This window comes from Scatophagus argus, chromosome 3 (genome assembly GCF_020382885.2).
Source record: "Scatophagus argus isolate fScaArg1 chromosome 3, fScaArg1.pri, whole genome shotgun sequence".
Taxonomy (NCBI): Eukaryota; Metazoa; Chordata; class Actinopteri; family Scatophagidae; genus Scatophagus; species Scatophagus argus.
The window spans coordinates 11,268,454-11,292,175 of NC_058495.1; the positions used below are offsets into that span (position 1 = coordinate 11,268,454).

Consider the following 23,722-nt stretch of genomic DNA (forward strand, 5'->3'; position numbering starts at 1 on the left):
TATATTTAACAATAATGGATGACATGCACATGTTTTAGCACAGTGTCTATTTTAAATAATAACTCATAGAATTCATAGCCAACATAACATAAAATAGTTTTAATATAGAAATCTACAATTAAGTTACACAAATGTGAATCACATTTAGGACGCACATGATATTAAAGGAGAACTTGATTTGATGTTGAATTATTAATAAAACAAACCTGTAAAAATCAATATGATGACAGTGCAGTTTATGAAGCCCTACATCTTTCTTCAATGAAACAGGTGCGGTCAAATCGTTTTGGCCCCGCCCCCTGACTACCATATTTGGATAACTTCAACATTCCAAAGTTCTCGGGGCGGGGCAATGACGCCACCTGTTTGTCTATGGTCTGCGGGCTCGTGCTCACTCAGCCGGTGCAGTGAAGTATTCGGGGAAGTGGAGACAGACGGGGAAGACCGGAGACTGAATTGGGATATAACACCGACTTTTTTTTATTTTAAAAGAAGTTGTGTGGAATCATGGCGCCCCGTCGAGTCTGCTTGTTTTTATTTTTATTTATCCACCAAATAGTTATGAGTCTTCAGTCGAAAGAACGTAAGTAACCTACCTTTTTTACGCTTTGTGTGAGACAAGAAAAAAAAAGTTAACGTTAGGTTAGCTTCACCGCACCTCATGAGTCAGGAGGTTGGAATTTGACAACCTGCTTTGAGTTTTACTTCAGTTCTTTTGACATTGTTGAGATAAAATTCTTTTTATACCAGACTGTTTATTGTGTTTTGTTTTCCAGTCAGTATCAAAAATGCTGAATATATCCCTTTACTCCTATTTCAACGTTGTCTAAACAATTTGGAATTATTTAAATGACTGAACGGCTTGCAGTATCTCTTTTCAATTTTTATTTATTTATTTATTTATTTTTTAAGTACATATTTGTATTTACTAACCGTTGTCAACTCGGGATCAATGGGCACCAGTGAGGTCCCTGAACGTGTCAGCTTTTTTCTTTCACTTGTGGTGCAGATTCATGTATTTCTCTCGTCACGGCAATTTAACGGCCCACGCCTTTCTCAGACATTATTAGTGCTGTATCCTGGACCCGGAGGACACGGTCAATGAAGTACTGAATCAGACCGACATGCTTGATTAAAATGTCAAAGCATGGCATGTGCCCCCCATAAAGCTGTTGGCCCCAGAGATCCAGGCAGCGAATTTAATAGTACAGTCAAATCGAAGTGATTTCTAATTATTTACAGCTTATACAATGTATCTTTGTTTAACAGCTAAATATTTCTTCTTCTTCTTATTAATTAATTCGTTTATTTATTTTTCAATGCATCAGGTCTCATTAGTTATTTTGTACTCATTCTAACTATGCCATATGTTTTTCTGTTTGTCTCTGTAGAAATATTGCTGGATATGAGTGCTTCAGGATCAGAGTTGGGGTGGTTGACTTTGCCATATGAGAACGGAGTGAGTATTTATACCTCAGCAGGAATTTTTAAGACTTCAGGTTCAAGACTTGAAACTGCTTTTCTCTGTGTCAGGCAAAAATGAATATAAGGCAGCTGAAGATAAGTTGGTGTGAGAATTTGAATACGATTTAGTAACAGTAACAAAGGCCTTCAGTCTACTAAAAAAGCACTCTGGGAGAGAAGGAATGAGTGGCAGCTCTATGAGGTTTGGCAGAGCTCAGTTAGTCTACCCTTTCATAAAAAACTTATGATTGCCATTAAAATGTCAAGATTCAACCTACATTTAAATTTACAGTGGAGATGCATTTTTACGGGATCACAGGAGTTTTCATTATTGCAGTAAATGATAAAATTTTAACATTTTTCCTTGTGATTCTACTCTGAATTCAGAGATAATAGCAGCAAGATGATCTGTACCGCTGTGGGAAGACATAAGTAAAAGACACAGAAAGCCCAGAAAGCCAGTAGAACCATCCCTCTATCTATAGTTCAGTGGCTTCCCATCTAAAAAAAGGCACAGGACATGGCCACTTCCGCTTTTTGGCCTATGTTTCTTGTGAGACTGTTTTCAAAGGGCTGAGGCTTCTTTTGGCTTTTATCGGCTAGAATTCCCCCTTTTCTATCAAGCTTTGCTATGTTCGAATCCAACTTTTTCACACTTGTAAAGTGTATTTAAATTTGTACCAGGGGTGCCTATTTGCAGTGTGCTTTCAGGAGGCAGTTAATTTTCTAAATGCAGTATAACCAGTATGAGTAAACAAAAGAACTTGGGTAGTAATTACAAGAAATGGCCTGAAGTACAGTATTTAACTTGGCATGTAGAGGATCTAATATATGTAACTTTGAAAATCAGACTTAAATTCAGGTAGTTTGCTATAGTCTTTCTCTAATGTCATACCTACCAGTTTCACTTTTTTAGAAATAGTGGAAATATACATAATTAGTTTACCTTCCTTTTCTGAAAACAGTTAAAATAATGTAAGCGCAAGAAGTGATGATAAGTATTGCTGACATGTGAGCTGTTTTAACGTTAAATGGAGACTTTTAATCTCTGTACTCGTCATTGCTTCCCTCTCTTAAAAAGTCTTAATTGCTGCCAATTTTTCTGCCATGCCTTTAAACTTTGCTTATAAAGCTCATTTAACTGCCATAAGTCCTGGTTGGTATTGTACAGTAGTTTTTGCCGCATTTACGTGTGTCTCACACACATGCACCCCAGTGTGTTAGTGGAAAACCACACACGTTGTGAGCGCCGCACATGTCCAGGCCAATAATCTTAATTTGTGGGAAAAAAAAAAGTTCCAACTCACTTCTGCACTTTATGAGCTTCTCGCTCAGCATGAAAGCAGAGGTGTCCCATCAATGTAAGTGGTTCTCGGTATGAACAAAGTCTCAGAACCCTGTACTTACTCCCTGAAAAAAATGCCTTTCTCCTTTCATTACTGTTGCATGGTAACAGTGACTGTTGCCCCCTAAACTAATCCCTCTCCTCTCTGTTTATCTTTTTCTGTTCTACAGTGGGAGATAGTCCAGACTGTGGTGAACGGCTCACTTTTATACACCTACAGCGTTTGTAGCATAGACTCTGCCGAACAGGATAACTGGTTACGCACAACATTTATTCAGCGGCGCCCAGGGACTACACGCGTCTCTGTGGAGCTTCGCTTTGTTGTGCGAGACTGCAACACATTTGAAGGTGCTTCTGTCAGCTGCAAAGAAACCTTCAATCTTTTCATCTCAGAGGCCGATGCCGATGTGGGAACCAACTTCCGTAAAGGCCAGTTCCGCAAAGTGGCCACCATCGCTCCTGATGAGGTCACACAGGGTCGTGTGCTGAAGGTCAACACAGAAACGAGGACGGTGGGGCCTCTGTCTAGAAAGGGCTTCTACCTGGCTTTTCAGGACATGGGTGCTTGTGTGGCACTGTTGTCTGTCAGAGTGTACTACAAGACATGCCCATCCACCGTGCAGAGCTTGGCGGCCTTCCCAGAGACCGTGGCGGATGCCCTTAGGGAGGTGGAAGGAGCCTGTGTGGAGAACGCCGTCAGTCAGGCCACCCCACGCATCTACTGCACAGCTGAGGGTGAATGGGTGGTTCCTGTGGGGCAGTGCCAGTGTCTGGCTGGCTATGAAACCACTGGGGACTCGTGCCAAGGTAAGCGCTGCCAAAAATACGCCACGCACTCAACTGAGACATGTTTGTGTGGCCATGTGAGTTATAGTAAATGAAGCACCTCCAACCACTACTTTGGCAAGGTGTGAGGAATGAGCACAGAAAAATGTTAATTGTGTCTGGTTTGGAAGAAATTCTATCTCAAAAACACTTCTTATCGGTCAGGGAGTAGGCCAGGTACAGCAGGACTCGGCATGGGATGAGATGTATGAACCTGTTTGTTTGGTTTAGATTTCACACAACCACAGATTGCACCTTGCGATAGAGACCAAAATCACTGAGGACATTTCGACAGTCAGTGCTTCATCTCTTTACCTGTTGAGCAATAGAGCATTCTTTCCACTGTCTCACTCTATGGACTCAGACATTTGGGCTGGGCTGAGGCACTGTTTTACAGCTAGGTCGAAGGCTCGAGGTGATAAAGTACAGTACGAGAAGCCGTGTTCCACTTCCATACTACATATCAATTCTACGAAGAGTTTCTTGTGTATTTACACTGGAAAACTGACAATTATGTAGTTTTACTACTCTTACAATGGCAATACAGTCTCTCTGATTCTGAAGTTAAAAAGGCAAACTTTTTGGTCATTCTGAGTTTTATTGGCAGTTACTTTTTAAAAACAAATAAAGAAAGACCGATGACGTTTTTAAAACTAAAAGCAATTTGAGAACACACTGTTGAAGGGTTGTACTTTTGTCTATTCATATGACTGACACCCAAACTAAGGTCAAGTATGCAAAAACTCTGCAGTATGTACTGCCCTCGAGAAAGACCTGTGAGCACATACACAAAAAACAAATAGATGTGCACAGTCAAAGACACTAACTGTGGTTATGTGCTCCTGTAGTTAGTGTGGAAGTTGGTCTTTTAGCATTCCGGGTGTGGTGTGTTGAACTGTCTGGAGGAAACGTGGGAGGAGAGAGGGCACAGAGGGAGGAGAAAGGAGGGAGGAAAGGCTCAGTGTGGTGCGGGGATTTCTGAAAGGAATTCTTTCACCCTGGCGTCACCTTCGACTATGATTGACTAAAGGAAGGGCCGTGTGAATGTGTCAGAATGACTACCTGAGTGGTGTGTCTTCTGCTTCCAACTATTTGTTTTGCGTGAGTTGCTAAGGTGACAGGAACCACAGATTACAGGGATGGGGCCGACACGCCTATCAGAGGTTAGACTGAGTCAGGCTGCGGTTTATGACTCCCGATGGTCCGAGTCACCTTGACTGGCACAGTTTGGTCTCTTCTTAGATTCAGTTTCCTTTAAGTGAGGCAGATTATTCTTACCAGTTGAAGGAATTGAAAGATTAAGTAATCAACATAAAGTTATATAACAACTGGTTTGAAAATTGATTCATTGTTTAAGTCTCTTTTCCTGTCAAAACTGTGAAACATTAATTGATTGTGACACTGTACTTTTCAGTGTTTTATATGACTCTAAAAAAATTATTCTTCTGGGGTTTTGGACTGATGGTCAGACAAGACATTAGAAGACATCACCTTGGGCTTTAGGGAATTGTGACAAACATTTTCACTATTTTATGGTATTTTATTGATCAAATGAATAACTGATTAGAAAATGGCCAGATTAACAATTGATGAAAATTATTGTTAGTTGTTGTCTGACATACCATTGGGAGATAAGTGCTTTGTTCAAGAGGTGAATGTTGAACTGAGGATGTAAAATGAGAAATAAAGGAGCCAGGTGGGGAGGAAGTCAAGAAGGCAGAGGCAGTGTTTCAGTGTTTGAGGTTCCGGACTGGAGTCGGACTCAAAGCCGAGCACCTAAAGCAGAAGTTGGCAGAGGAAGACAGGAAATATTTATGACAGGAAAAACTGTGAAACCAAAATCTGGAGGATGACCTCATAGGACTCAGGAAACATGTTTCATTACATAAGTTAAAATGCAATTATGATGTTGTTATTTGTTTCAGCCAACTCCTTATTTCCAATTTGCGTTTACTAGAGAAAGTGATATGCTTAGAGGCTCATCGCTGGCATGTGGATTCCACTGAAGAGCCCAACTGTTGTGGGAAAAGGAAGTAAAGTGAGATGAGGAGGAATGCTGACTGACACAAATAAGCAGGTTGTCCTTGGTCGGAGTCAGAGGGTGGGGAGTGAGTCGACAGTTGGTGCATGAGGGTGGTTAGTTTCGTGGCTGCTTAGTTAGGTGTGGAGTGTAATTTAGTCAAGAGGATTAGTAGAGCAACAGGACAGCTGTTAGCCAATGACATGCCCCGCTTTGCCTCCCTTTGCTCTTTCATCCGGTTGTTAACACACGCAACGAGCTCCCTAATCCATGTTCCCACTCATTAGAACAATGGGCCGACGCAGAACAAAAAACAGATTCAATTAACAGATGCACCGGTGCGGAAGATAAGTCCTTCACACATGTGAGTTGTAATCAAAAGGGAGCGTGGGACAATAAAAAGAAAGAATTCAATCTAGTGACAATAAGTTATCAAAAGTAAATAAAATAAACCAATAAAATAAAAGTTTTGGATCAAATTAAAATGAAATTTCAGCCCCTTTTCTAGATAGACAAATTTCCAATAAAATATGTTTCTAAAAACTCTGATTCAAAGTAAATATGACAATCCATCTTACCGAATTTTGCCTTAACAACGTTTGTTTTCATACGTTGCACACATGCCGCCATTTGCGAGTTGTATAATGAGTAGCGCAACATATTTATGGCACCACTCTGTCCAATCTCAGAGACAATAGATGAATAGGGCTGGAGTTTCTTTGCTACGTGACAGAGGTCCTGCTGCCCCAGCTCAAGATGAAATGGGCTGGCCCCCTTTTCTTATGCGAAAAGACCTCAGCTACACCCCCACTGCCACCAAGTGACTCCCCAGAGAGAACTTCTGTTGGTGCTCCAGACCTTTGCCCCCATCCCCCGTCAGTCCATCTATTCATCTTCATCCCACCTAGCCAAACTCAACCTGCTCCTTCGCCTCCACCGCGGCAATGCTTGGAGTGCAAAGGTCCCTCTGCCTCAGTGGTGAAGTAACGCGACCATGTCTTCAGTTCAGGGTTCACTCGACCTCTTCTCACGGCCACCAGCGCAGGGGCCAGATGAAAGTCTTCCCCCAAGGGAGGCAGCAGAATGAAAGCAGAGACAAGAGATCTTTCAAATGAGCTATTCTTTTAAAGTTTTTTCCTCTTTTTTTTTTAACTGCGCCATAACTCTTTATCACCTCAAAAGTGTGTGCATCTGTTTCCATAAACACACTGAAAATCAAACTTGTCTCCAGCAGCGATTCCTTTTTCCTGATTCTCTTGTACTCTAACTATTCAACCTTGGATGCTGTAATTTGCGATTGGTGTCAGAGGTTAGTGGAAGGAAGGAAGAAAGGGAGGAAACATCAGCTTTCAGACTGAATTGCAGGTCTTGCGTCCTGGTTTCTGTCCACTCCGCACATTCATTAACCTCCCATGCCCTGGAAGGCTGTTTGTGTCCTCAAATGTCCATCACAACCTGTGTTCAAGGTGTCATTTCCTTTGGCAAAAACATAAATATTATCTGCCAGAGAATATGAACTGAGGGTCCACAGAGGAAACACAGACCAGATCACCTGATGGATTTAATGCTCTACTGTCATCCGGTTGACACTGGTGGTGCGACCTGAGATTAGGCCTCCAGGCGAAAAAGGCGAGTGGAGGCAGATCGTCAGGGAAATCCCTTTTCATTCCTCTGCACACAAAGACTTGCTGATTATAGGTTACTCACAACAAATGTTTCCTGTCGGGTGGAAAGAGCTGGTATTACGGAGACAGCTTCATTGTTTGCATTTTGATCAGTCGTTCCATCCTGTGTTTGTCTGTTTCTGTTACTCCTATGAATGAAACGCTTGAACTAACACACACATTCTTTCTGTCACACAGCGTGCAAACCGGGCTACTTCAAGCCATTTGTATCAAGCAAGTTTTGTCAGGTTTGTCCTGATAACACCAAGCCCTCCCCAGCTGGTGCAACTGAATGTCAATGTGAGGAAGGTTTCTTCCGCTCCCCTTCAGACCCCCCTACATCAGCCTGCTCTGGTAACCGACCCACTCACTGCCATATTACTATTACAATTACAAAATCAAGCATTATCTCTTAAGGGGCAGTTCAGAAGATCGGGCTAACTGCTTTGTGTCATCTACTTCCTCCCCAAGCTCCACCTAGTGCCCCTCATGACCTGAGCTCCACCACCCTGTCAGCAGAGGGAAGGCTGCAGCTGTTCTGGAGCCCACCGCTGGTGACCGGGGGTCGCAGTGACCTTACCTACAGTGTGGTGTGCGAGCACTGTGACAAGACCGCATGTGTCCCCTGTGGCGAGAAGATCCGTTTTGAGCCAGGTCCTACAGATTTGCAGGAGACCACGGTCATCGTTACTGACCTGGATTCTCATCTGAACTATACGTTCACTGTGGAGGCTCATAGCGGTGTGTCCCAGTTTGGTACTGAGAGGCCCACTGCTAGGATTACCACTGCTCTGGACTATACAGGTGAGCTCAGTCACACAAAAGGCTTTTTCTTTTTGCTTTAATTAAACTTCAGCTGATTTTGAACATGTTGTAAGGGTTAAAAAAGAACACAGAGATGAAAATCCATTGCATTTAGCTTTTCAGCTGGGGTCTCCAAGACCCTGGACAGAACATTAAGATTAAAAGAATGACAAAAATATTTCAACATTTTTAATGCTATATTGTATTTGTCAGTAAAAAACCACAGCACAAATAGTAAGGCTTACTACACAAAGAGGAATTCAGTCTGGCCCACTGAGTCCCAAAGGCTTTCATTTCCAAATGTCCTTTCCAAAGACTATGATTAGTCACTAACCATTATTTTGCTTTCTGTCTCTCACCGACTGTTAGATCCCCCCAAGGTGACGCTGATCCATCTGGATGATCGTAGCCCCACCAGTCTGACTCTGTCCTGGACTCTGTCTCGCAGGCCTCCACCCCACATCAATCAGCGCTATGAGCTTATGTACCGCAAAAAAGTAAGAGAGGGCGCTTTGTGTCTCCATCAGCCTTTCAAAGTCGAGACTGGCGTATGAACAGATTTTCTGGTTAAGACCAAAAAGAATAGTCTAATCCACCCACTTTTCTCTTGGCAGGATGTTGAAGGCGAGCGAGATGTGACCACCTACACAGTCCTGGTTTTGGAGAAAAATTCAGTCCAGATTAATGACCTCACCCCAGACACTACCTACATGTTCAGGGTCCAAGCAATGAGTCCTGAAGGCAACCCTGGCAGCTACAGCATGGAGTACGAGTTCCATACTTCACCGTTAGGTACCAGCAGCCTTGAAATCTACTCATGATCAAATAGTTGCTCTTTGTATAAATTCACATACTTAAGTTGATAAATGTTTTTCTCTCTATGATTTGCACAGCTGAGTCTCAGATCCAGAACAAGTCTACCATGGTGATGGGAGCAGTGTTTGGAGTAGCGGTTATTCTGCTTGTTGTGGTGGCCGTCCTGCTATTTCGTAAACGGTTGGTAACAAGATAAATGTTATCTACTGACCTGCAAACTGTGTGATTATGTGCCACAAACTCGAGCACTGACAGATCAGGGAGGGGTGATCAGTAATAGCCAGTGCTACGATTGAATACAGTCTTTGTCTTTTTCAACAGAGACTGACCTGCAATTACTAAGAAGCCAGTCTGTATTCTGTTTAGGCCTGTGGTGATAATTCATGTTGTCCTTCCAGGAGACTGAGCTCTCGTGGCAGGGGAGGACCTGAAGATCCTTACTTTTCAACAGGTAAGAAAACCATTCTGTACACGCAATAATAATTCAGTATTATTTACAGAAGATATTATTTAGCATAATAATTATTATTTCCTCCTTAGATCAACTCAAGCCTCTGAAGACGTACGTCGATCCACACATGTATGAAGACCCTAACATTGCCATCCAGAAGTTTGTCACGGAAATTGACCACAATTCCATTAGCAAACAAAAAGTCATTGGTGTTGGTGAGTGTTTTTAAAGTCACCTACCTTCCTTTTAATGAAATCCCAGAGCAGAGTGTCTAACGTTTCCTCCTGCTGCCTGTCTGCCAATCAGGAGAGTTTGGGGAAGTGTTTCGAGGCGTGATGAAGACCTCTGGGCGAGGGGAGGTGGCTGTGGCGATCAAAACCCTGAAGCCGGGGTACTCGGAGAAACAGAGGCTGGACTTCTTGAGCGAGGCCAGCATCATGGGTCAGTTCTCGCACCCGAATATCATCCGCCTGGAGGGAGTAGTCACCAAATGTAAGTTGCTGACCTCAGACAGAAGTCAAAGAACCACTCACAACTCATTTGTATCAACTGCTTTAATATACTTTTCATTCACAAAGAGTAACTTTTTGTTTTAATTTTCAGTCAAGCATATCATGATAGTGACAGAATACATGGAGAACGGGGCTCTCGACACGTATCTTAAGGTAGGTGCATGCATTTTGTTGTGAATTTCAGAATTAATGTTTTTGTCTATTGTTTAAAAAAAAAAGAAAAGATGGTACCAATTGTGCAGCCTGTCACAAAGCAAAGAAAAAAAACAAAATAAAGGGAAATTTTATTTAACTGAAATTATGTTATTTGATGTTTGTATTCATGCTTTAGGACCGTGATGGAGAGATCCCATCATACCAGCTTGTGGGGATGCTGCGTGGAATAGCTGCTGGCATGAAATACCTCTCTGACATGAGCTACGTCCACCGTGACCTGGCAGCGAGAAACGTCCTGGTTAACAGCAACCTGGAGTGTAAAGTGTCTGATTTTGGTCTGTCACGTGTGCTGGAAGATGACGCTGAGGGCACCTACACAACAAGAGTAAGTCTAGTCTAACATTTCATAGCCCAAAAGCATAGCAACAGAGAACTTGTTTTTTGTAACTAGGGCCTCATTGTTAATGGTGTTGTCCCTCTCAAGTGTCAAATCTAAAGTGTTGTTCTTTCAGCGCCTTCTGTTTCCACTCCCTTCACCCATTAAATATGATTTGTTAATGTTTCTCATCTGTCAGGGAGGCAAAATCCCTATTCGCTGGACTGCCCCTGAGGCTATCGCATACAGGAAATTCACTTCAGCTAGCGATGTGTGGAGCTTCGGCATTGTCATGTGGGAGGTCATGGCATTTGGAGAACGACCCTACTGGGACATGAGCAACCACGAGGTATGTTTCATCTGTCACATCATCTTTCCAACTTTTACATTTGAGATGAAGGATTGTTTTGGCCTGTGTAGGTCAAACTTTAATGTATATTACCACTGGGAGTCTGTGCTGGGAAGGTGGTGATTGAAAGTTGCCTGATCTCCAGTGTAGTTTCCCACCATTATCTTCAAATGAACTGTTAATGTCAACATATGAACCCAACACTTTTTCAGACTGTTCAAATTCACTGCTGCCATAAATATTCTTTAGATCTCAGCACTGCCTTCACTCTGCTCTCATTTCCTCCTCAGGTCATGAAGGCTATCAATGAGGCCTTCAGGCTTCCTGCTCCGATGGACTGTCCGTCTGCTATCTACCAGCTCATGCTCCAGTGTTGGCAGCACGATCGCTCCAAACGACCTCGATTCTCAGACATTGTCAACATTTTGGACAAACTGCTCCGAAGCCCGGAGTCTTTGAAAACCATTGCAGACTTTGATCCACGGTATGAACAATACTTTTGCTGACGTGTGACGTATAAGAGACTTAAGTAATAGAAGTGGTCATACAAGAGTAATGAAAAAAAATAATCTCAGAAAAACGAAAGAGCAGTTTAGTGTAAAAATGGCAATTTGCTATTTTACAGTGGGGTTAAAGTGTCAAACTGTTTCCTGGCTAGGAGCAGTGACTTCCTGAGGTTTGTTCCTAGCCAGGAAATTGTTCCACATGTAACTGTCCATAAAACAGCAAATTGTCTTCCCCTCACGACTCCAGCCTCAAACATTCATACTGTATGTAGGCCAAGTCCAATCTAAATTTTGCATTTGTTACTATAAAACAGACTAACCCTCTGAGGCACATAATGGAGAAATAGATTATACAACTTAAACTTATTTAGAAGCTCTTGTTGTGCATTAACAAGTAGTTCAGACTGATAATCATGTTAATTTTGATTTCTAAAATCTGTCTTGTACTTTTTCTTTAAGTGTAGCAGTATTGGTCTTGATATTTACCATTAGAAGATGATCATCACATGTATGCGGTGCGCGTAATGTAGCAGTAAATGACAAGTGAGCTTTATTACGTTGTCCCTTGCAGGGTGTCCATCCGTCTGCCCAGCACCAGTGGCTGTGACGGCACTATGTTCAAATCGGTGCCTGAATGGCTGGAGTCCATCAAAATGAGTCAGTACAACGAGAGCTTCGCTCGCGCTGGGATCACGACCATGGAGCAGGTGCTCGCCTTGAGGCATGAGTAAGTGCACACATGGCACAGGTGCAGCTCTGCCACACTGCACTGATTTATCTGGCACCCAGCCACATTTTGTAGTAACACAGAGAAAGCATTGAGCTCTGAACCTCAACATTTGTTATCCAGTTTGTGAACGTAGAAATTCACTACTGTGCCTCTGCCCATCTCATTCCTCTCATTCTCTAATGCCATAACTTCACCAGCAGTGTTTCCCAGCCTCATGTGTCTGATGTACCCCCACAACTACTTCAACCATTAATATGTTACTTTCACCAAAATATGTTTCTATTTATACCAAATCTTAGCTGGAGTGCAAGTATCTATGGTTGGGCTCTACAAGTACCACTGTGGTCTTTTTATGGGAAACAGAGTCCATATTGTTTTTAGCACTCTCAGAGTGGCCTCATTTATCTTTTCCTTTCAGAGACATCAGGAATATTGGAGTGCGGTTGCCCGGTCACATGAAGAGGATAGCATACAGCATCCTGGGTTTGAAAGATGAGACCAGCTCCCTCAGCGTGTTTGCAGTGTGATCTAAGCATTCCTCCAAATCAAAGAGCACTGACCGACCATACCATTTCACTCACAGTCCAGGAAGACTGAAGTGGGGGGTGAAACTGAGCTGCGCTGCAGGTTTTTTTTTTTTCCTTTTCTGTGGAGCAGTGTGGCACGACTGAAGAGGACCCTCCAAGCCACTCAGACAGGACTGAGATTAAAAAAACACTTAATGTACTTTATGATAACAGAAGATGAATAATTTATCTTTATGTAAAAATGTTTTATATGTTGAACATAAACAAGTTATGTGATGTAGTAAATAAAACAATTATAAGTGCAAAATGTGAGACAGCGTTGAGTGCCTGGCCTCCATTAATGAATGACTGAACTGTTTTGTGCTCTGCATTATTAAGGGCTATTACTTCCAAGCACTCATTTAATCCTGCCAGTGTGTCTGGATTGTTTTTCTACAAGTTTTATGATCAGTTAGACTTATTTTTAAATTTGGAATGATTATTCCTCTCAGGGCAAAGATTCATACATTCTTATGTTTTGTAGTTAGTCTCTGCATCACATAATGCATTTTCATCATTGTGTTTACATCATGTCTTTCTACAACTGTCCATTTTTATTTAATATTTATTTTATTTTATTGTATATTTATGCCATTTGTTACGTGAGAAAAGTCGGATCTGGCTCATGTTGGCCAGGTGTTGTATTTTTGTGTTTAAATAAAATCAGTGTTGCCTTGTGACTGGATCACTTTTTCGCTCTCTGTAGTCAGTATTTTAGTAGTTTTTAATCAGTCCAAACAGGGATAACAGTAGTGAATGAATTTCCCATAAACATTTTAACAGACATTCATGGTCCCCAGAGGATGAACCCTGCTAACTGGTGATTCCCCTAATGGTTTCTCTAGCACCACAAGTTGTCTTTTGTTTAGTGGTAAAATTTCTTGTCAACTACTAGATGGACTATTATGGAATTTGTTGCAGACATTTAGTCTTTGTGAACTTTTAAACTAGTGCGATTGTTAAGTCAAAATTTCCATTTGCCCCATACTTTGGTTTCTGCCCAAATACCTGCAATAACATTCCTATCAGCCCCATATGTACTTTGTGCTGTGTAGCAACTATTAGCAAGCTATCATGGGAAACTAGAATGCTAACAGTGATGAAAACACCAATGAAGTTTGAGCTGCACAGAAACTACCCTCAGCACTCTACATTTAAATACATTAAAAGCCTAGAATAAGAATTCATCTTGCAGGTTCCCATGGATCATGTTTGGACCTCCTGCTGTGGTCCTGATTGACACTGGCTCCTGTTATTACAACTTAGTCATATTTCTACATTACTACTACTACTACTACTATCATTATTATTGTTGTTAATATTGTTTTTTATCATACCAGTACCAGAACTCTTGTTATCATTACTGTTGCTACACAGCTCTGCCTGTTCACCACAATTGGTGGAAACATAAAACTAATTTTGGACCTCAGCTTTGTCATCTAACTTTCTTTAGCATTCACACTACAGCCTCACTGAACTTGCTTTGGTGACGTCTGTCATCCAGATGGAGTTAATCAACCCCACTGACTTTTCCAAGGCGGAGTAGAATGTCACGCCTAACCGCAACTGTGCTCCATCATATCACAGTCACTCAGCTACGTTAAATTCCTCCTCTGTACAGTTTTTACTGGAGATTTATTAGTAAAGTGTATTTTTTGAGATAATACTGCTGTCCCTCATCGCTTTCAAAGCCCAACTAGATCATAAAATTATCCTAAAAGCTACTTAACTGTGTGATAGCTGCTTTATTGACTTACAGTTGTGAATGACAGTTCATTCAATTTCACACCTGATAATTATAGACTATTCCTTCAAACAGAAACACCACCACACCCTTTCTCACACAAACGCCAAGACTCATATGTTCCCACTCGGATGAGGCCAGAAGTTTTGGAGCCCCTGACAACAGTTCTGACATACTGAATATCTACAATCTGTGTCAAGTTCCACTGCAGCTGAATCGGTCAGACACAAGCACTCAGCAGACTATAAAAGAGTCTATATAGTGACAGACACAAGGGAGAACTCACCAGATTAGAATGACTTCTCTTGGATTCATACAGTAGATACAGTCAGCTAGATAGAGTCAATCCATCCTTCTCAGCCTAATGGAGAAAGGCCAAAGTATTTTCTCTCGGGATTCAGGATCACGACCTCAGCAGGCCTGTAGAGACAACAAATTTACAGGTCAGATACATCAAAACCAACAGATACATCCAGTTTTTTCATTTAATATAGCAAGTTCAACTTTATCTTTACTAAAATTAGTAGTTTGCACTATTTACAGATATGTACAGGTTGTATTCAGCTTCTCATGTAGTGTAGCGTAGCACCTGGTCCCTGGAGTCTCATGTCACTGTTCACTATACTACTGTAAACAGCTGAAATGGCAATAGAAAAACCACTCGACTTGATTTGATGGAGGTGTTCACAGCATGTAAATGATGTAAATGTTTCAGACCATTCATATCCTACGGGCAAGATCCAGGTCATCGGAGACATTTTCCAGTTCACGGTCGATGTGAGTGAATTTTCTCCAGAGGATGTTGTCATCACATTCTTCAACAACCACATAGAGGTACATGCCGAGAAGGTGAGCCCTGAAGTGAGTCTGGTTTAAAAAAAATTACAACAGTAAAAGGGCCTTCTTTCTGAATTTGAATTTCAGGTGTAGGCTAATCTTTATAGCCTGCATAAATCCATAAGATGATAATTTCAACATGTAAATGAATTTGAAGTACTCGGTTGTAGAAATGGCTCGAACCTGGTGGCTAGTTGGAACTGCATCACAGATAAGATGAACTTAATTGATCCCACAGTGGGGAAATTCACTTGTCATGGCAGTTCACAAGAACAGAAAAGAGTAGAAAAAGCAAAAAGTGTGCAAAAACAGTTACAAAAAACATGGATAACAAGTCAAAAAAGGAAAAAATTGCAATTTAAGACTTGAGAGCAAAGGCTGATGGTGGTTGTGTTTATGTAAAATTAAATAATTCTAATGTAATTTTTTCAATCCAATAATTTCTACCTTCCTTATGTTCTCTATGTTCATTGTGCAGCTGGGAGAAGATGGCGCAGTCACAAACACTTTTTCCCACAAATGCAAACTACCATCAAATGTGGACCCCGTATCTGTGACCATGGCACTTCAGAGCGATGGGGCCCTGACTGTTACAGCTCACAGAGACCTTAGTGTGATTAATTAACCTGTGATTGATTTGCATTTGACATTTCAACACTGGAGTTAAGCGACATCTAGCGGTGGGCGAGGGAATCAACCAATGCAACATTCATGAACTATCGAAAAAGTCTCTTTCCTGTGTATCTGAACCCAACAACATTGCAAAAAATATTCCAAAAAGTGTGTATTTCAATGATAGTCATGTTAAGATTATGTGACATTTAAGGCCAAACAACGATGAAAGCCACAGAAACCTGCAAATATCCAAAGAAATTGAAACAACCTTTCTTAATGGATTACTTAAAATGTTATCTCCACGGCCGGTGCAACTATATGAAGCTTAATGTCTTAAGAGCACGCACAGCCGCTAACTGCTTTGCATACTTTCGATGTTGTCCAAAAATCACGGCTCAAGTGCAGGATAAAGCCGTAATTGACGACTTTTTGAAACACATGAACGCAACGTCTCAAACTACAGGGACTGGCGGAAGTGACGGATCAGATAAAAGGTAATGCTGATGTTGACATACCGGCCAAATCACAGATAATTCACATGCAAATGTAGTTAAGTACGACTGGCGTCAATTGTATTGGTGAGCAATATATTCACAGGGTGTGGCAAGCAGCAGTGACTCAGGAACCTTAGCCAGAGAGGAAACAATCTTTACCCACCTGAGGATAGGATGTACACACACTGAACGATTCACAAACGGTAGAACATATGCTGCTATATTGTAACAGCTATAATGGGCAACGGAGTGAGCTAAGTGAGCTCAAGACAAAAAAGTATAATATTAAATTGGGGAATCTGCTAGGAAAGAACACACTGTACACACTTAAAAGGAGCCTTCGGGAGGTGGCGGTAATCAACCTATAAGCTGATTTGCCAAACGCCAATAAAACCAGAAGAAGAGAACGACGTCGTGACGTCTGACGTATCTACAGCGGTTGTCAAGGGACGTTTTAGTTTACGGAAGATTTTATGTGATAGCTGCACTTTGACACGCAAAAATGCAGTTTATCAACTACTGCTGTTATTAATAAAACTCTTCATGGTTAGAAAAGACTGTTTGCAGTATTTTGATACTGAACATCTGTTTCACAAGTGCCGCTATAGTCGCTAGTAAGGCATACCTTTTTAAAAAAACAAAAAAAAAAAACTGATACTAGCATTGTGATGCTAACTGAGCAGCACAACTGAGCTAACAATAACAACATGGCACAAGTTCGTCCTCCGGGATCGATCGTCGTGGCTGACTGGCATCGATGTAAAGACAGCAAAGAATATTTCAGCAAAATTTTGCACAAGAAGAGACGCAAAAACTTTGGTATGACAAATAAGCCTTCCTCACTTTTTTTGTTTACTTAACGTTACAGTGGTTTTTGTTTTCAAAAGCAGCATATCACTAATGCTTCCTGTTTCAAGTGAATCACCTCCATCACTGTTTAAAAAAAGGTGTAAGGCTCCCAGGTTATTATTTGTGGAGCAGAGACACATTAAATATTCTGTGACATTGGTTTTGTGTTTTATTGGACAATAAATATTACATAATGAAAGCAAGATGACAACAAAACATCATTGAAATACCTGAAGATTGTTATATGTGTGTGTTTATATAATTTGTGGTGACCTCTGATGACTCAGTTTTTCAACACTGAATACTGATCAGCGGCTGTTGTGAGACATTGGATTTCTAAGAGTGACATATGCTTGAAAAATATGTAATAAATAAAATAATATAGACTTGAAATAATCCAGGATTTCTATATAATTACATGTGAACAACTTTCATTAAAAACAAACATATGCCATACTCCACATCAGAATTTTAAGATCTGTAAGTGAGACTAATCTTTCCTGAGACATTTAAAGTAAAGCATCCTAGATGAATAATTCATGACAGTTGCCAGAGATATGACACAACTGTAGGTAGATCGTGTACCATTGTGAAAAGCATGGCAGTACACTTAGGTGTAGAATACCAATTAATACACAAAATATTTTGGTGGTAAATCATGTATTGTAGGCCTGTTGGAATCTCCAGTGATGCCCCCACATGTAGCTGTGGACACGGTTCACTACAAGATCTTCATCTCTGGCAAGAGTGGCGTTGGAAAAACTGCTCTTGCTGCACGTCTTGCAGGCCTGAATACTCCTATCATGCACTATGAAACCACAGGTAGGTGCCACTGTGGTTTACACAGTTAAAAACTCTCCAGTTTAAAGGTTAAAAAGGCTGCACAAATATTTGTCAATTTATCTTGGTTGTTCAAGGTATCGAGACGACAGTAGTGTACTGGCCAGTGAAGCTGAGAGAAAGTGGCAGAGTGATTTTTTTCCGTCTACAGCTGTGGGACTGCGGAGAGAACGCCTTGCGTAGATTCGACCATTTGCTCCCAGTAGGTATAAAATATAAAGTATATTCAGGCAACTCATTGCTGTGAGTTATGAATTAACATGAAACAGAAAAAGGACAATATCCACATTATTTTGGATAACGTCGGATGTTTGTCAAACCACTGTTTCCCCATGTCTTTCAGTCCTGTAAGGAGCAGGTGGACGCCGTGCTTTTCCTCTTCTCCTACACTGACAGGACATCCTTTGATGATCTCTCCAATCAGATTGCTAAGTGGACTGCGACATCTGGCAGTCCTGTTGTGAAATTGGTGGTTGGCACCAAGTATCCTTTTGTTTTTCTTTTTGCAGTTTGGTTGTTGATATAAATCAGTTTCAGCTGATGGTTTCTCCAGATCTCAAAACTTACTCAGAACTCAGCGTATTTGGTTATTTTATGAAAGTAACAATTTCTTCTATCATATGTATGTCAAGAGTAAGAGGCGTATGCAGCTATAACATGCTCAATACTGTATATTTTTAGCTATATCAATAGAGATTTGTCCTTAATGTTTCCTTCAGATTTGACCTTTTCATGCACTGTGATGTGACAGAGAGAGACGTGAGGAACTTCCAGGAGACGTGGAGCTTACCGCTGCTGCGTATGGGCGGGGAGGTCAGTGACGGGCTGGGTGACGTAGCCCCACTCCTCAACTGCCTGGCAGAGAACCTGTGGCATCAGGACTGTGTTGCAGCTGGATCGGCCAGCCACCATTTGCAGCAAGAGACAGTGACTCACCTTTAATACAGAACATGATTTTTAGGAGGCAGTTGGAAGTGGACAGTTAAGGTCGCCTCCCAGATGTCTGCCTTTGTGGTGTTTTACACTTAGCCACTGATCTGGGAGATGGGAGCTTCACACATCTCAGGATGAGACTTGAAATAATGGACTATTTCATTTAATGCTATGATCACTTGATGTCAAGATTGATTTGTTATGCTGAAATGTCTTAAATTCTCAATGTGATATGAGGTCAGGTGTGGTCATCCCATACTGTGGATATATTATGATAATAAAGCTAGAATGCTGTGTTTTTCCTTTATGCCGTTGAGTGCCTGTATTGTAGCACTGACATTGGCATATTATCTTAGAACGTATCATCACAGAGCTGTTTGGGACATCTTTTTCTACTGTTTTTCATGGATTCCTGTTAATATCATTGAAAAGAACTAAAATTGGGTCAAAACATTGCTCACAACGTATTGTTAAATACTTTGTCCGTTTTTCCCACAGTGGCAAGCTGCTTGTCACCATCTTTATTCAGTTCTGTTGCACTTGGCTATTCTGACGATGTGAGAAAACTTATTAGAAAATAAAGGGCTCGTTGCTTAAAAACAGGCCAATATTTTAATACAAGTTAAAAAATTTATTCCTGATGAAAAGTATTCCCTTACTACCCTGTGTCTGCTAATTGTGACAAGGTGATGCTCTAGAGTGGTTTTTATCAAGAACAGTGATTGCTTTCAAAATAAGATACATCAGTGAAAAGTGATTATTTTCCCCAGTTATCAAAATGTATACACCAGTAGTGAGCAAGTTAAAACGGCCAAAATTTTATAAAAATCAAAACTGCAGAATCATGTTTCCATCATTGTTTAGAAGACAGCACCTTCATCCACACCTCTTTATCTGACCTGCAAAAAAGGAATAAAACAGAAGAATTACAGAGTGACGATGTCATGCTAAAGGAAATTAATTAGTCATTAAAACTTTGGATGACAGGTTTTCCGCTCATACTTTGTATTTGCAACAAGTATCATGGCTGTTGGATGTCCGGTTTGACTTTGAGAGAGATGCAACAGGAAGGAGTCTGGGGGCAGACCCAGGACCTCAGTCTTCAGATGCTGAAGGTGCACATGTGTTGGGAACTCAGCATGATCCACAACTGTGAACCTCTGATCCCTGACATGATGCAGAGAGAGGTTCAGTTAAGTGGTGTGGATCGTAACGTTTGCTGGTTGTATTTTCCCATCACTGCGTGTACAATGTTTTCGCTTGCAGCTGGTCAGACTGCAAAACTATGAAATGTACTTCATTCAATGTAGCTAGAGATTTTTATGGACTATGAATTTAAACTGCAAATGTATTAAGCTAATGTACTATTTTTCTGAGTAGCATAACGCACTTTTATTGTTTTTCTTTGTTCAGTTCCTTTTGCGTTTCGTGAATCGTGCCAAAAGCAAATCAAACCATCAGTATGGGCCAACCCTTTTTGCTACAGTGTCAAAGAATGACAAATGATGTTAGTAATCGTCCCACTGTACAATAATGAGTGTCATACTTCTTTAAAGAGATGACCAAAAGGTCATTGAAGAGGTGGATGTAGACACTGACGAAGGACATTCTTGAGTTGTAAGTGGCCTCCACCGACAGCTGTCTTGCAGGACCCTGGTGCACGAGAAAACGCCCACTTACAACCAGAGGAACTGACTGGATGGAGGAAGGAGAAGTTAGAATTTATTGCCATCTGCAGCTTACATAACAGAACCAAGACTGTGAGAACAGAGAGAGTCGTCACCTTAACTTTGCCAAAATCCAGCAGCATTTCCAGGCTGACAAGCTCCTCAATTTGTTTCATTTTTCTGACTCCCTTGTCACACTCCGTCACAATCTGATCAGAGCAAATAATAATACCATTATTTGTTCAGCTTTTTAAAGCATCCCTTACACCAACACAATATCCTCACTTCCAGTAACTCACCAATTCCCCATTTCAGTTTTGCCTTGGCATCAATGTACATATTTGAACACATCAAAGTGAAACAGTATTACCTCATGAATGGCTTCAATTCCTTTTTCAAGATTTGACATTGAGTCAGAGCCTGGTTCAGTCAGTTTCATGATGCTCTAAAACAAATAAAACCCAAGAGGAGCCTAAGGTGACTTCTTAAACATGTTATAACAAGTTTAAACATACATAAGTGTGAGTCAGATCTCTACCTCAAGGATCAGTTTGATACGAGTAATTCTCTGGAAGGGAAGGACAAGGAATGACTTAAGGCTCTGCCTCTGACACACTGGGTCGCTCTCAAGCTTCTTGATTGAATACAGAAAGTCTCGGTTCTGCTGCCTTGAAAGAAGAGAGGTGATTGAATAGGATGATAAGATGAAAAGCAGGGGCTGTGCAGTACCACCAGAGGTATTACAAACAGAACTCACAGTAGCTGGTTGACAAGAGCCTCCTGGTACATCATGTTAGTCACATATGGCACGTAGAGGCTGTGAAACTCTGGGCAGTGCTGAAGCACAATGTCTCCAACCTGAGATATTAACAAACTCTCTCCCAGTCGTATTTCCAGATCCATAAGAAACCTAGAAGAGATGGGGTCTCCACTCAGCTCAACATATACACCAATCCAACCAGTTTAAAATAAAAAAAAGTACATTATATATGACTAGGTGCTGTATATCTCACTTTTCACTGGCTGCCATCACACGACGGATGTTGGAAAACAAAATGTGATGCTCCATTTGAGACAGGGTCTGTTTCAATGCCTTTGACGTGTAGAAATGATTGACAGCAACTGTGAGGCTCCTCAGGTAAGATGCTTCAGAGCCGATCAACTCAAACATCGACTTCAAAGAAAATTAGGGAATGAGAATGAAAGATTTTTTCCAGTGGACTGTCACACTAAACCTTAAAGAGCCTCGTAAAGAGTGGGATTCCAAATCTCATAAGTGAACTGATCCTAATAACCAGGCATGTGTATTGATATACAGCTCATTCTCCTTTGTTCTTCAGTTGTTTTCGTGTGGCTGAAAATAGTACAACTAATGCAACATTAACTCCTGTTCTAATGCATAAACTGTACTTGAGATTAATGTGAAAGTTTCAAGTTAACATGCTGAATGTTAATGCTACATCCTGCAAGGTACATGCTAAAATTCAGTGTTGACATACTAAAAATGCTAACATGGTAAAGGTAACATATAAAACTTAGATACTTTAACATGGCAAAATGCTTCATGTCAGCATATTTAACATAACTACAGCACAATAACATGTTAAATGCTGCATGCTGAACATTAACATGTCGACATGCTGAAATGGGTACAGCAGGTTTAGCCAGGTAATACCACACTTGTTTTAACATATAATTTGTTTTAGTGTCACTTGGTTCCAAATTAGATAAGACTGCTCTACAATGCAGCATATTAGCATGTCTGGGGTGTACAGCATCAAACATAGAGCTTTTCACACCTCCTGTAGGCGAATCTCTCTGGTTGTCAGGCTGCAGAGCAGGCCAGATTCCTTCACCTCCTCAAGATCTTGCCAAAGGGTACATGGAGTCACCCTTGGGACTGGGTGAGGTAGAGGTGAGGATGGAGTCACAGGAGGGTTTAATTGAGGGGATATAGCCTCAGAATGGCAGTGAGGGCTAAGGTGGGACTGAAGACCCTGCAGATACAGGGGTATCAGTTCAGACACAAAACTCTTGTTCAGTCTGTGCAGATCCTCTTTCATCGCCTGCAGACAGTAGTCCTGATACAGTGGGACTGCAGAGCAAAGAAAGAAATGAAGACAAGGTACTTTACATTGCTATAAATAATACACTATTTAATTTCCAACAATAGCCTGAGGAGAAAGGTAAACTTACAAAAATGAATGTACTTTGACTGGAATGACAGACTCAGTACTTCCTCCTCGGCTGGATCTGCTGCCCTGGGTTTTTCAAGCAGACCACACTTAGTTAGAAGTATGGAGATTATGACCAGTATACAGATTTACAACCTCTCTTACCCTGCTGGAGTTTTATCCTGCTCATCTAATGGAGACGAGGTATGATTATCCTCCTTAAGTTTAGGCACAGAGAACAGCTCTAGCAGAGGTGAGCACATTTTTTTCAGATCAAATGTGCACATTAAGGCAACTGACCTGAGAGCTGAGGACATATCTGCAGAAGGACTTAAAAAAAAGGAACATTTCATCCACATAATCCTCCATATAAACTAAAATAAATAAGTTTTCTCGACACCCCGTGTGTCTGGAGGATTGTAGTCCTTACCTGCAGTCCTCCGGCTGATTCAGTGAGTCACTGCTCTGTTCAAGGCCTCCAGTGTCCTGCACACTGTCGGTTTCCAGAGGAGACCCAGAAGAAAGCTGCTCTTCTGCCTTCATGGTTTGGATTTGCAATATCAAATGATTCACCGGGTGACTATTTCCAAAACAGGAGTGTAGATTAGGGATAATCCTGCTGATATTGCTCAAACATTGGCTGTTGTCATCTCTGCAGTCAGATTGATCCATTAATGCTTCACTCTGGAGCTGTTCTCTCACACAAGGCCACACTCTGAGCTTCAAAGCAGCAATCACAAAAGCTGGAACCAGGTGTGCCTCTTTTTCAAGCCAAACTCCAGCTGTGTCCCATTTCCATACAAACAAATTCAAATTTGAGTGGTGGTAAACAGTATTTATGGCTTTTAGATTGTTGGTTGAACAAAACAAGTAATTTGTCAACATTACTCTGGGCTCTGGAATAATCAGATTTTGCTTTTTTTGATTAACCAAATGATAATTCAAAAAAATAACTGGCCGATTGATAATGAAAACAGTAAATGAG

At 41.2% G+C, this 23,722-nt stretch overlaps 4 protein-coding genes and 1 long non-coding RNA gene across 6 annotated transcripts; 3 read left to right on the forward strand and 2 right to left on the reverse strand.

Moving 5' to 3' along the window:
• Window positions 1-386: 386 nt before the first annotated feature.
• On the forward strand, window positions 387-13,264 carry epha2a (eph receptor A2 a). Its single transcript, XM_046383464.1, has 17 exons — window positions 387-583; window positions 1,392-1,459; window positions 2,980-3,616; window positions 7,517-7,672; window positions 7,790-8,122; window positions 8,492-8,619; window positions 8,737-8,914; window positions 9,016-9,118; window positions 9,337-9,389; window positions 9,479-9,604; window positions 9,696-9,881; window positions 9,993-10,054; window positions 10,233-10,442; window positions 10,633-10,782; window positions 11,073-11,266; window positions 11,860-12,015; window positions 12,437-13,264. Exons 1-17 carry the CDS (start codon window positions 508-510, stop codon window positions 12,543-12,545), a joined length of 2,925 nt encoding a protein of 974 aa, XP_046239420.1. The 5' UTR covers window positions 387-507; the 3' UTR covers window positions 12,546-13,264.
• A 1,349-nt stretch (window positions 13,265-14,613) lies between these two features.
• LOC124056240 lies at window positions 14,614-16,646 on the reverse strand. Its single transcript, XR_006842964.1, has 3 exons — window positions 16,438-16,646; window positions 15,046-15,195; window positions 14,614-14,738 (listed from the first exon to the last, which is right to left on the reverse strand). It is a non-coding gene; the product is annotated as an uncharacterized LOC124056240 (long non-coding RNA).
• On the forward strand, window positions 14,624-15,790 carry LOC124056239 (heat shock protein beta-7-like). The gene is made up of 3 exons (XM_046383468.1): window positions 14,624-14,771; window positions 15,044-15,177; window positions 15,644-15,790. The coding sequence occupies exons 1-3, from the start codon at window positions 14,693-14,695 to the stop codon at window positions 15,788-15,790; spliced, it is 360 nt and encodes a 119-aa protein (XP_046239424.1). The 5' UTR covers window positions 14,624-14,692.
• A 108-nt stretch (window positions 16,647-16,754) lies between the features above and the next one.
• cplane2 (ciliogenesis and planar polarity effector 2) lies at window positions 16,755-19,203 on the forward strand. The gene is made up of 5 exons (XM_046383467.1): window positions 16,755-17,093; window positions 17,793-17,945; window positions 18,041-18,165; window positions 18,307-18,446; window positions 18,683-19,203. Exons 1-5 carry the CDS (start codon window positions 16,982-16,984, stop codon window positions 18,903-18,905), a joined length of 753 nt encoding a protein of 250 aa, XP_046239423.1. The 5' UTR covers window positions 16,755-16,981; the 3' UTR covers window positions 18,906-19,203.
• Window positions 19,204-19,489: 286 nt separating this feature from the next.
• si:ch73-15b2.5 (rho guanine nucleotide exchange factor 19) lies at window positions 19,490-23,483 on the reverse strand. Of its 2 annotated transcripts, none has more exons than XM_046383466.1 (12): window positions 23,168-23,483; window positions 22,903-23,067; window positions 22,760-22,824; window positions 22,363-22,658; window positions 21,577-21,656; window positions 21,321-21,473; window positions 21,102-21,231; window positions 20,934-21,008; window positions 20,680-20,772; window positions 20,443-20,591; window positions 19,899-20,063; window positions 19,490-19,795 (listed from the first exon to the last, which is right to left on the reverse strand). In XM_046383466.1, the coding sequence occupies exons 1-12, from the start codon at window positions 23,407-23,409 to the stop codon at window positions 19,750-19,752; spliced, it is 1,659 nt and encodes a 552-aa protein (XP_046239422.1). In that variant the 5' UTR covers window positions 23,410-23,483; the 3' UTR covers window positions 19,490-19,749. The 2 variants fall into 2 exon arrangements, with proteins under 2 accessions (XP_046239422.1, XP_046239421.1); XM_046383465.1 differs by having other exon boundaries at window positions 21,577-21,737; window positions 23,168-23,482.
• Between the last annotated feature and the right edge of the window lie 239 nt (window positions 23,484-23,722).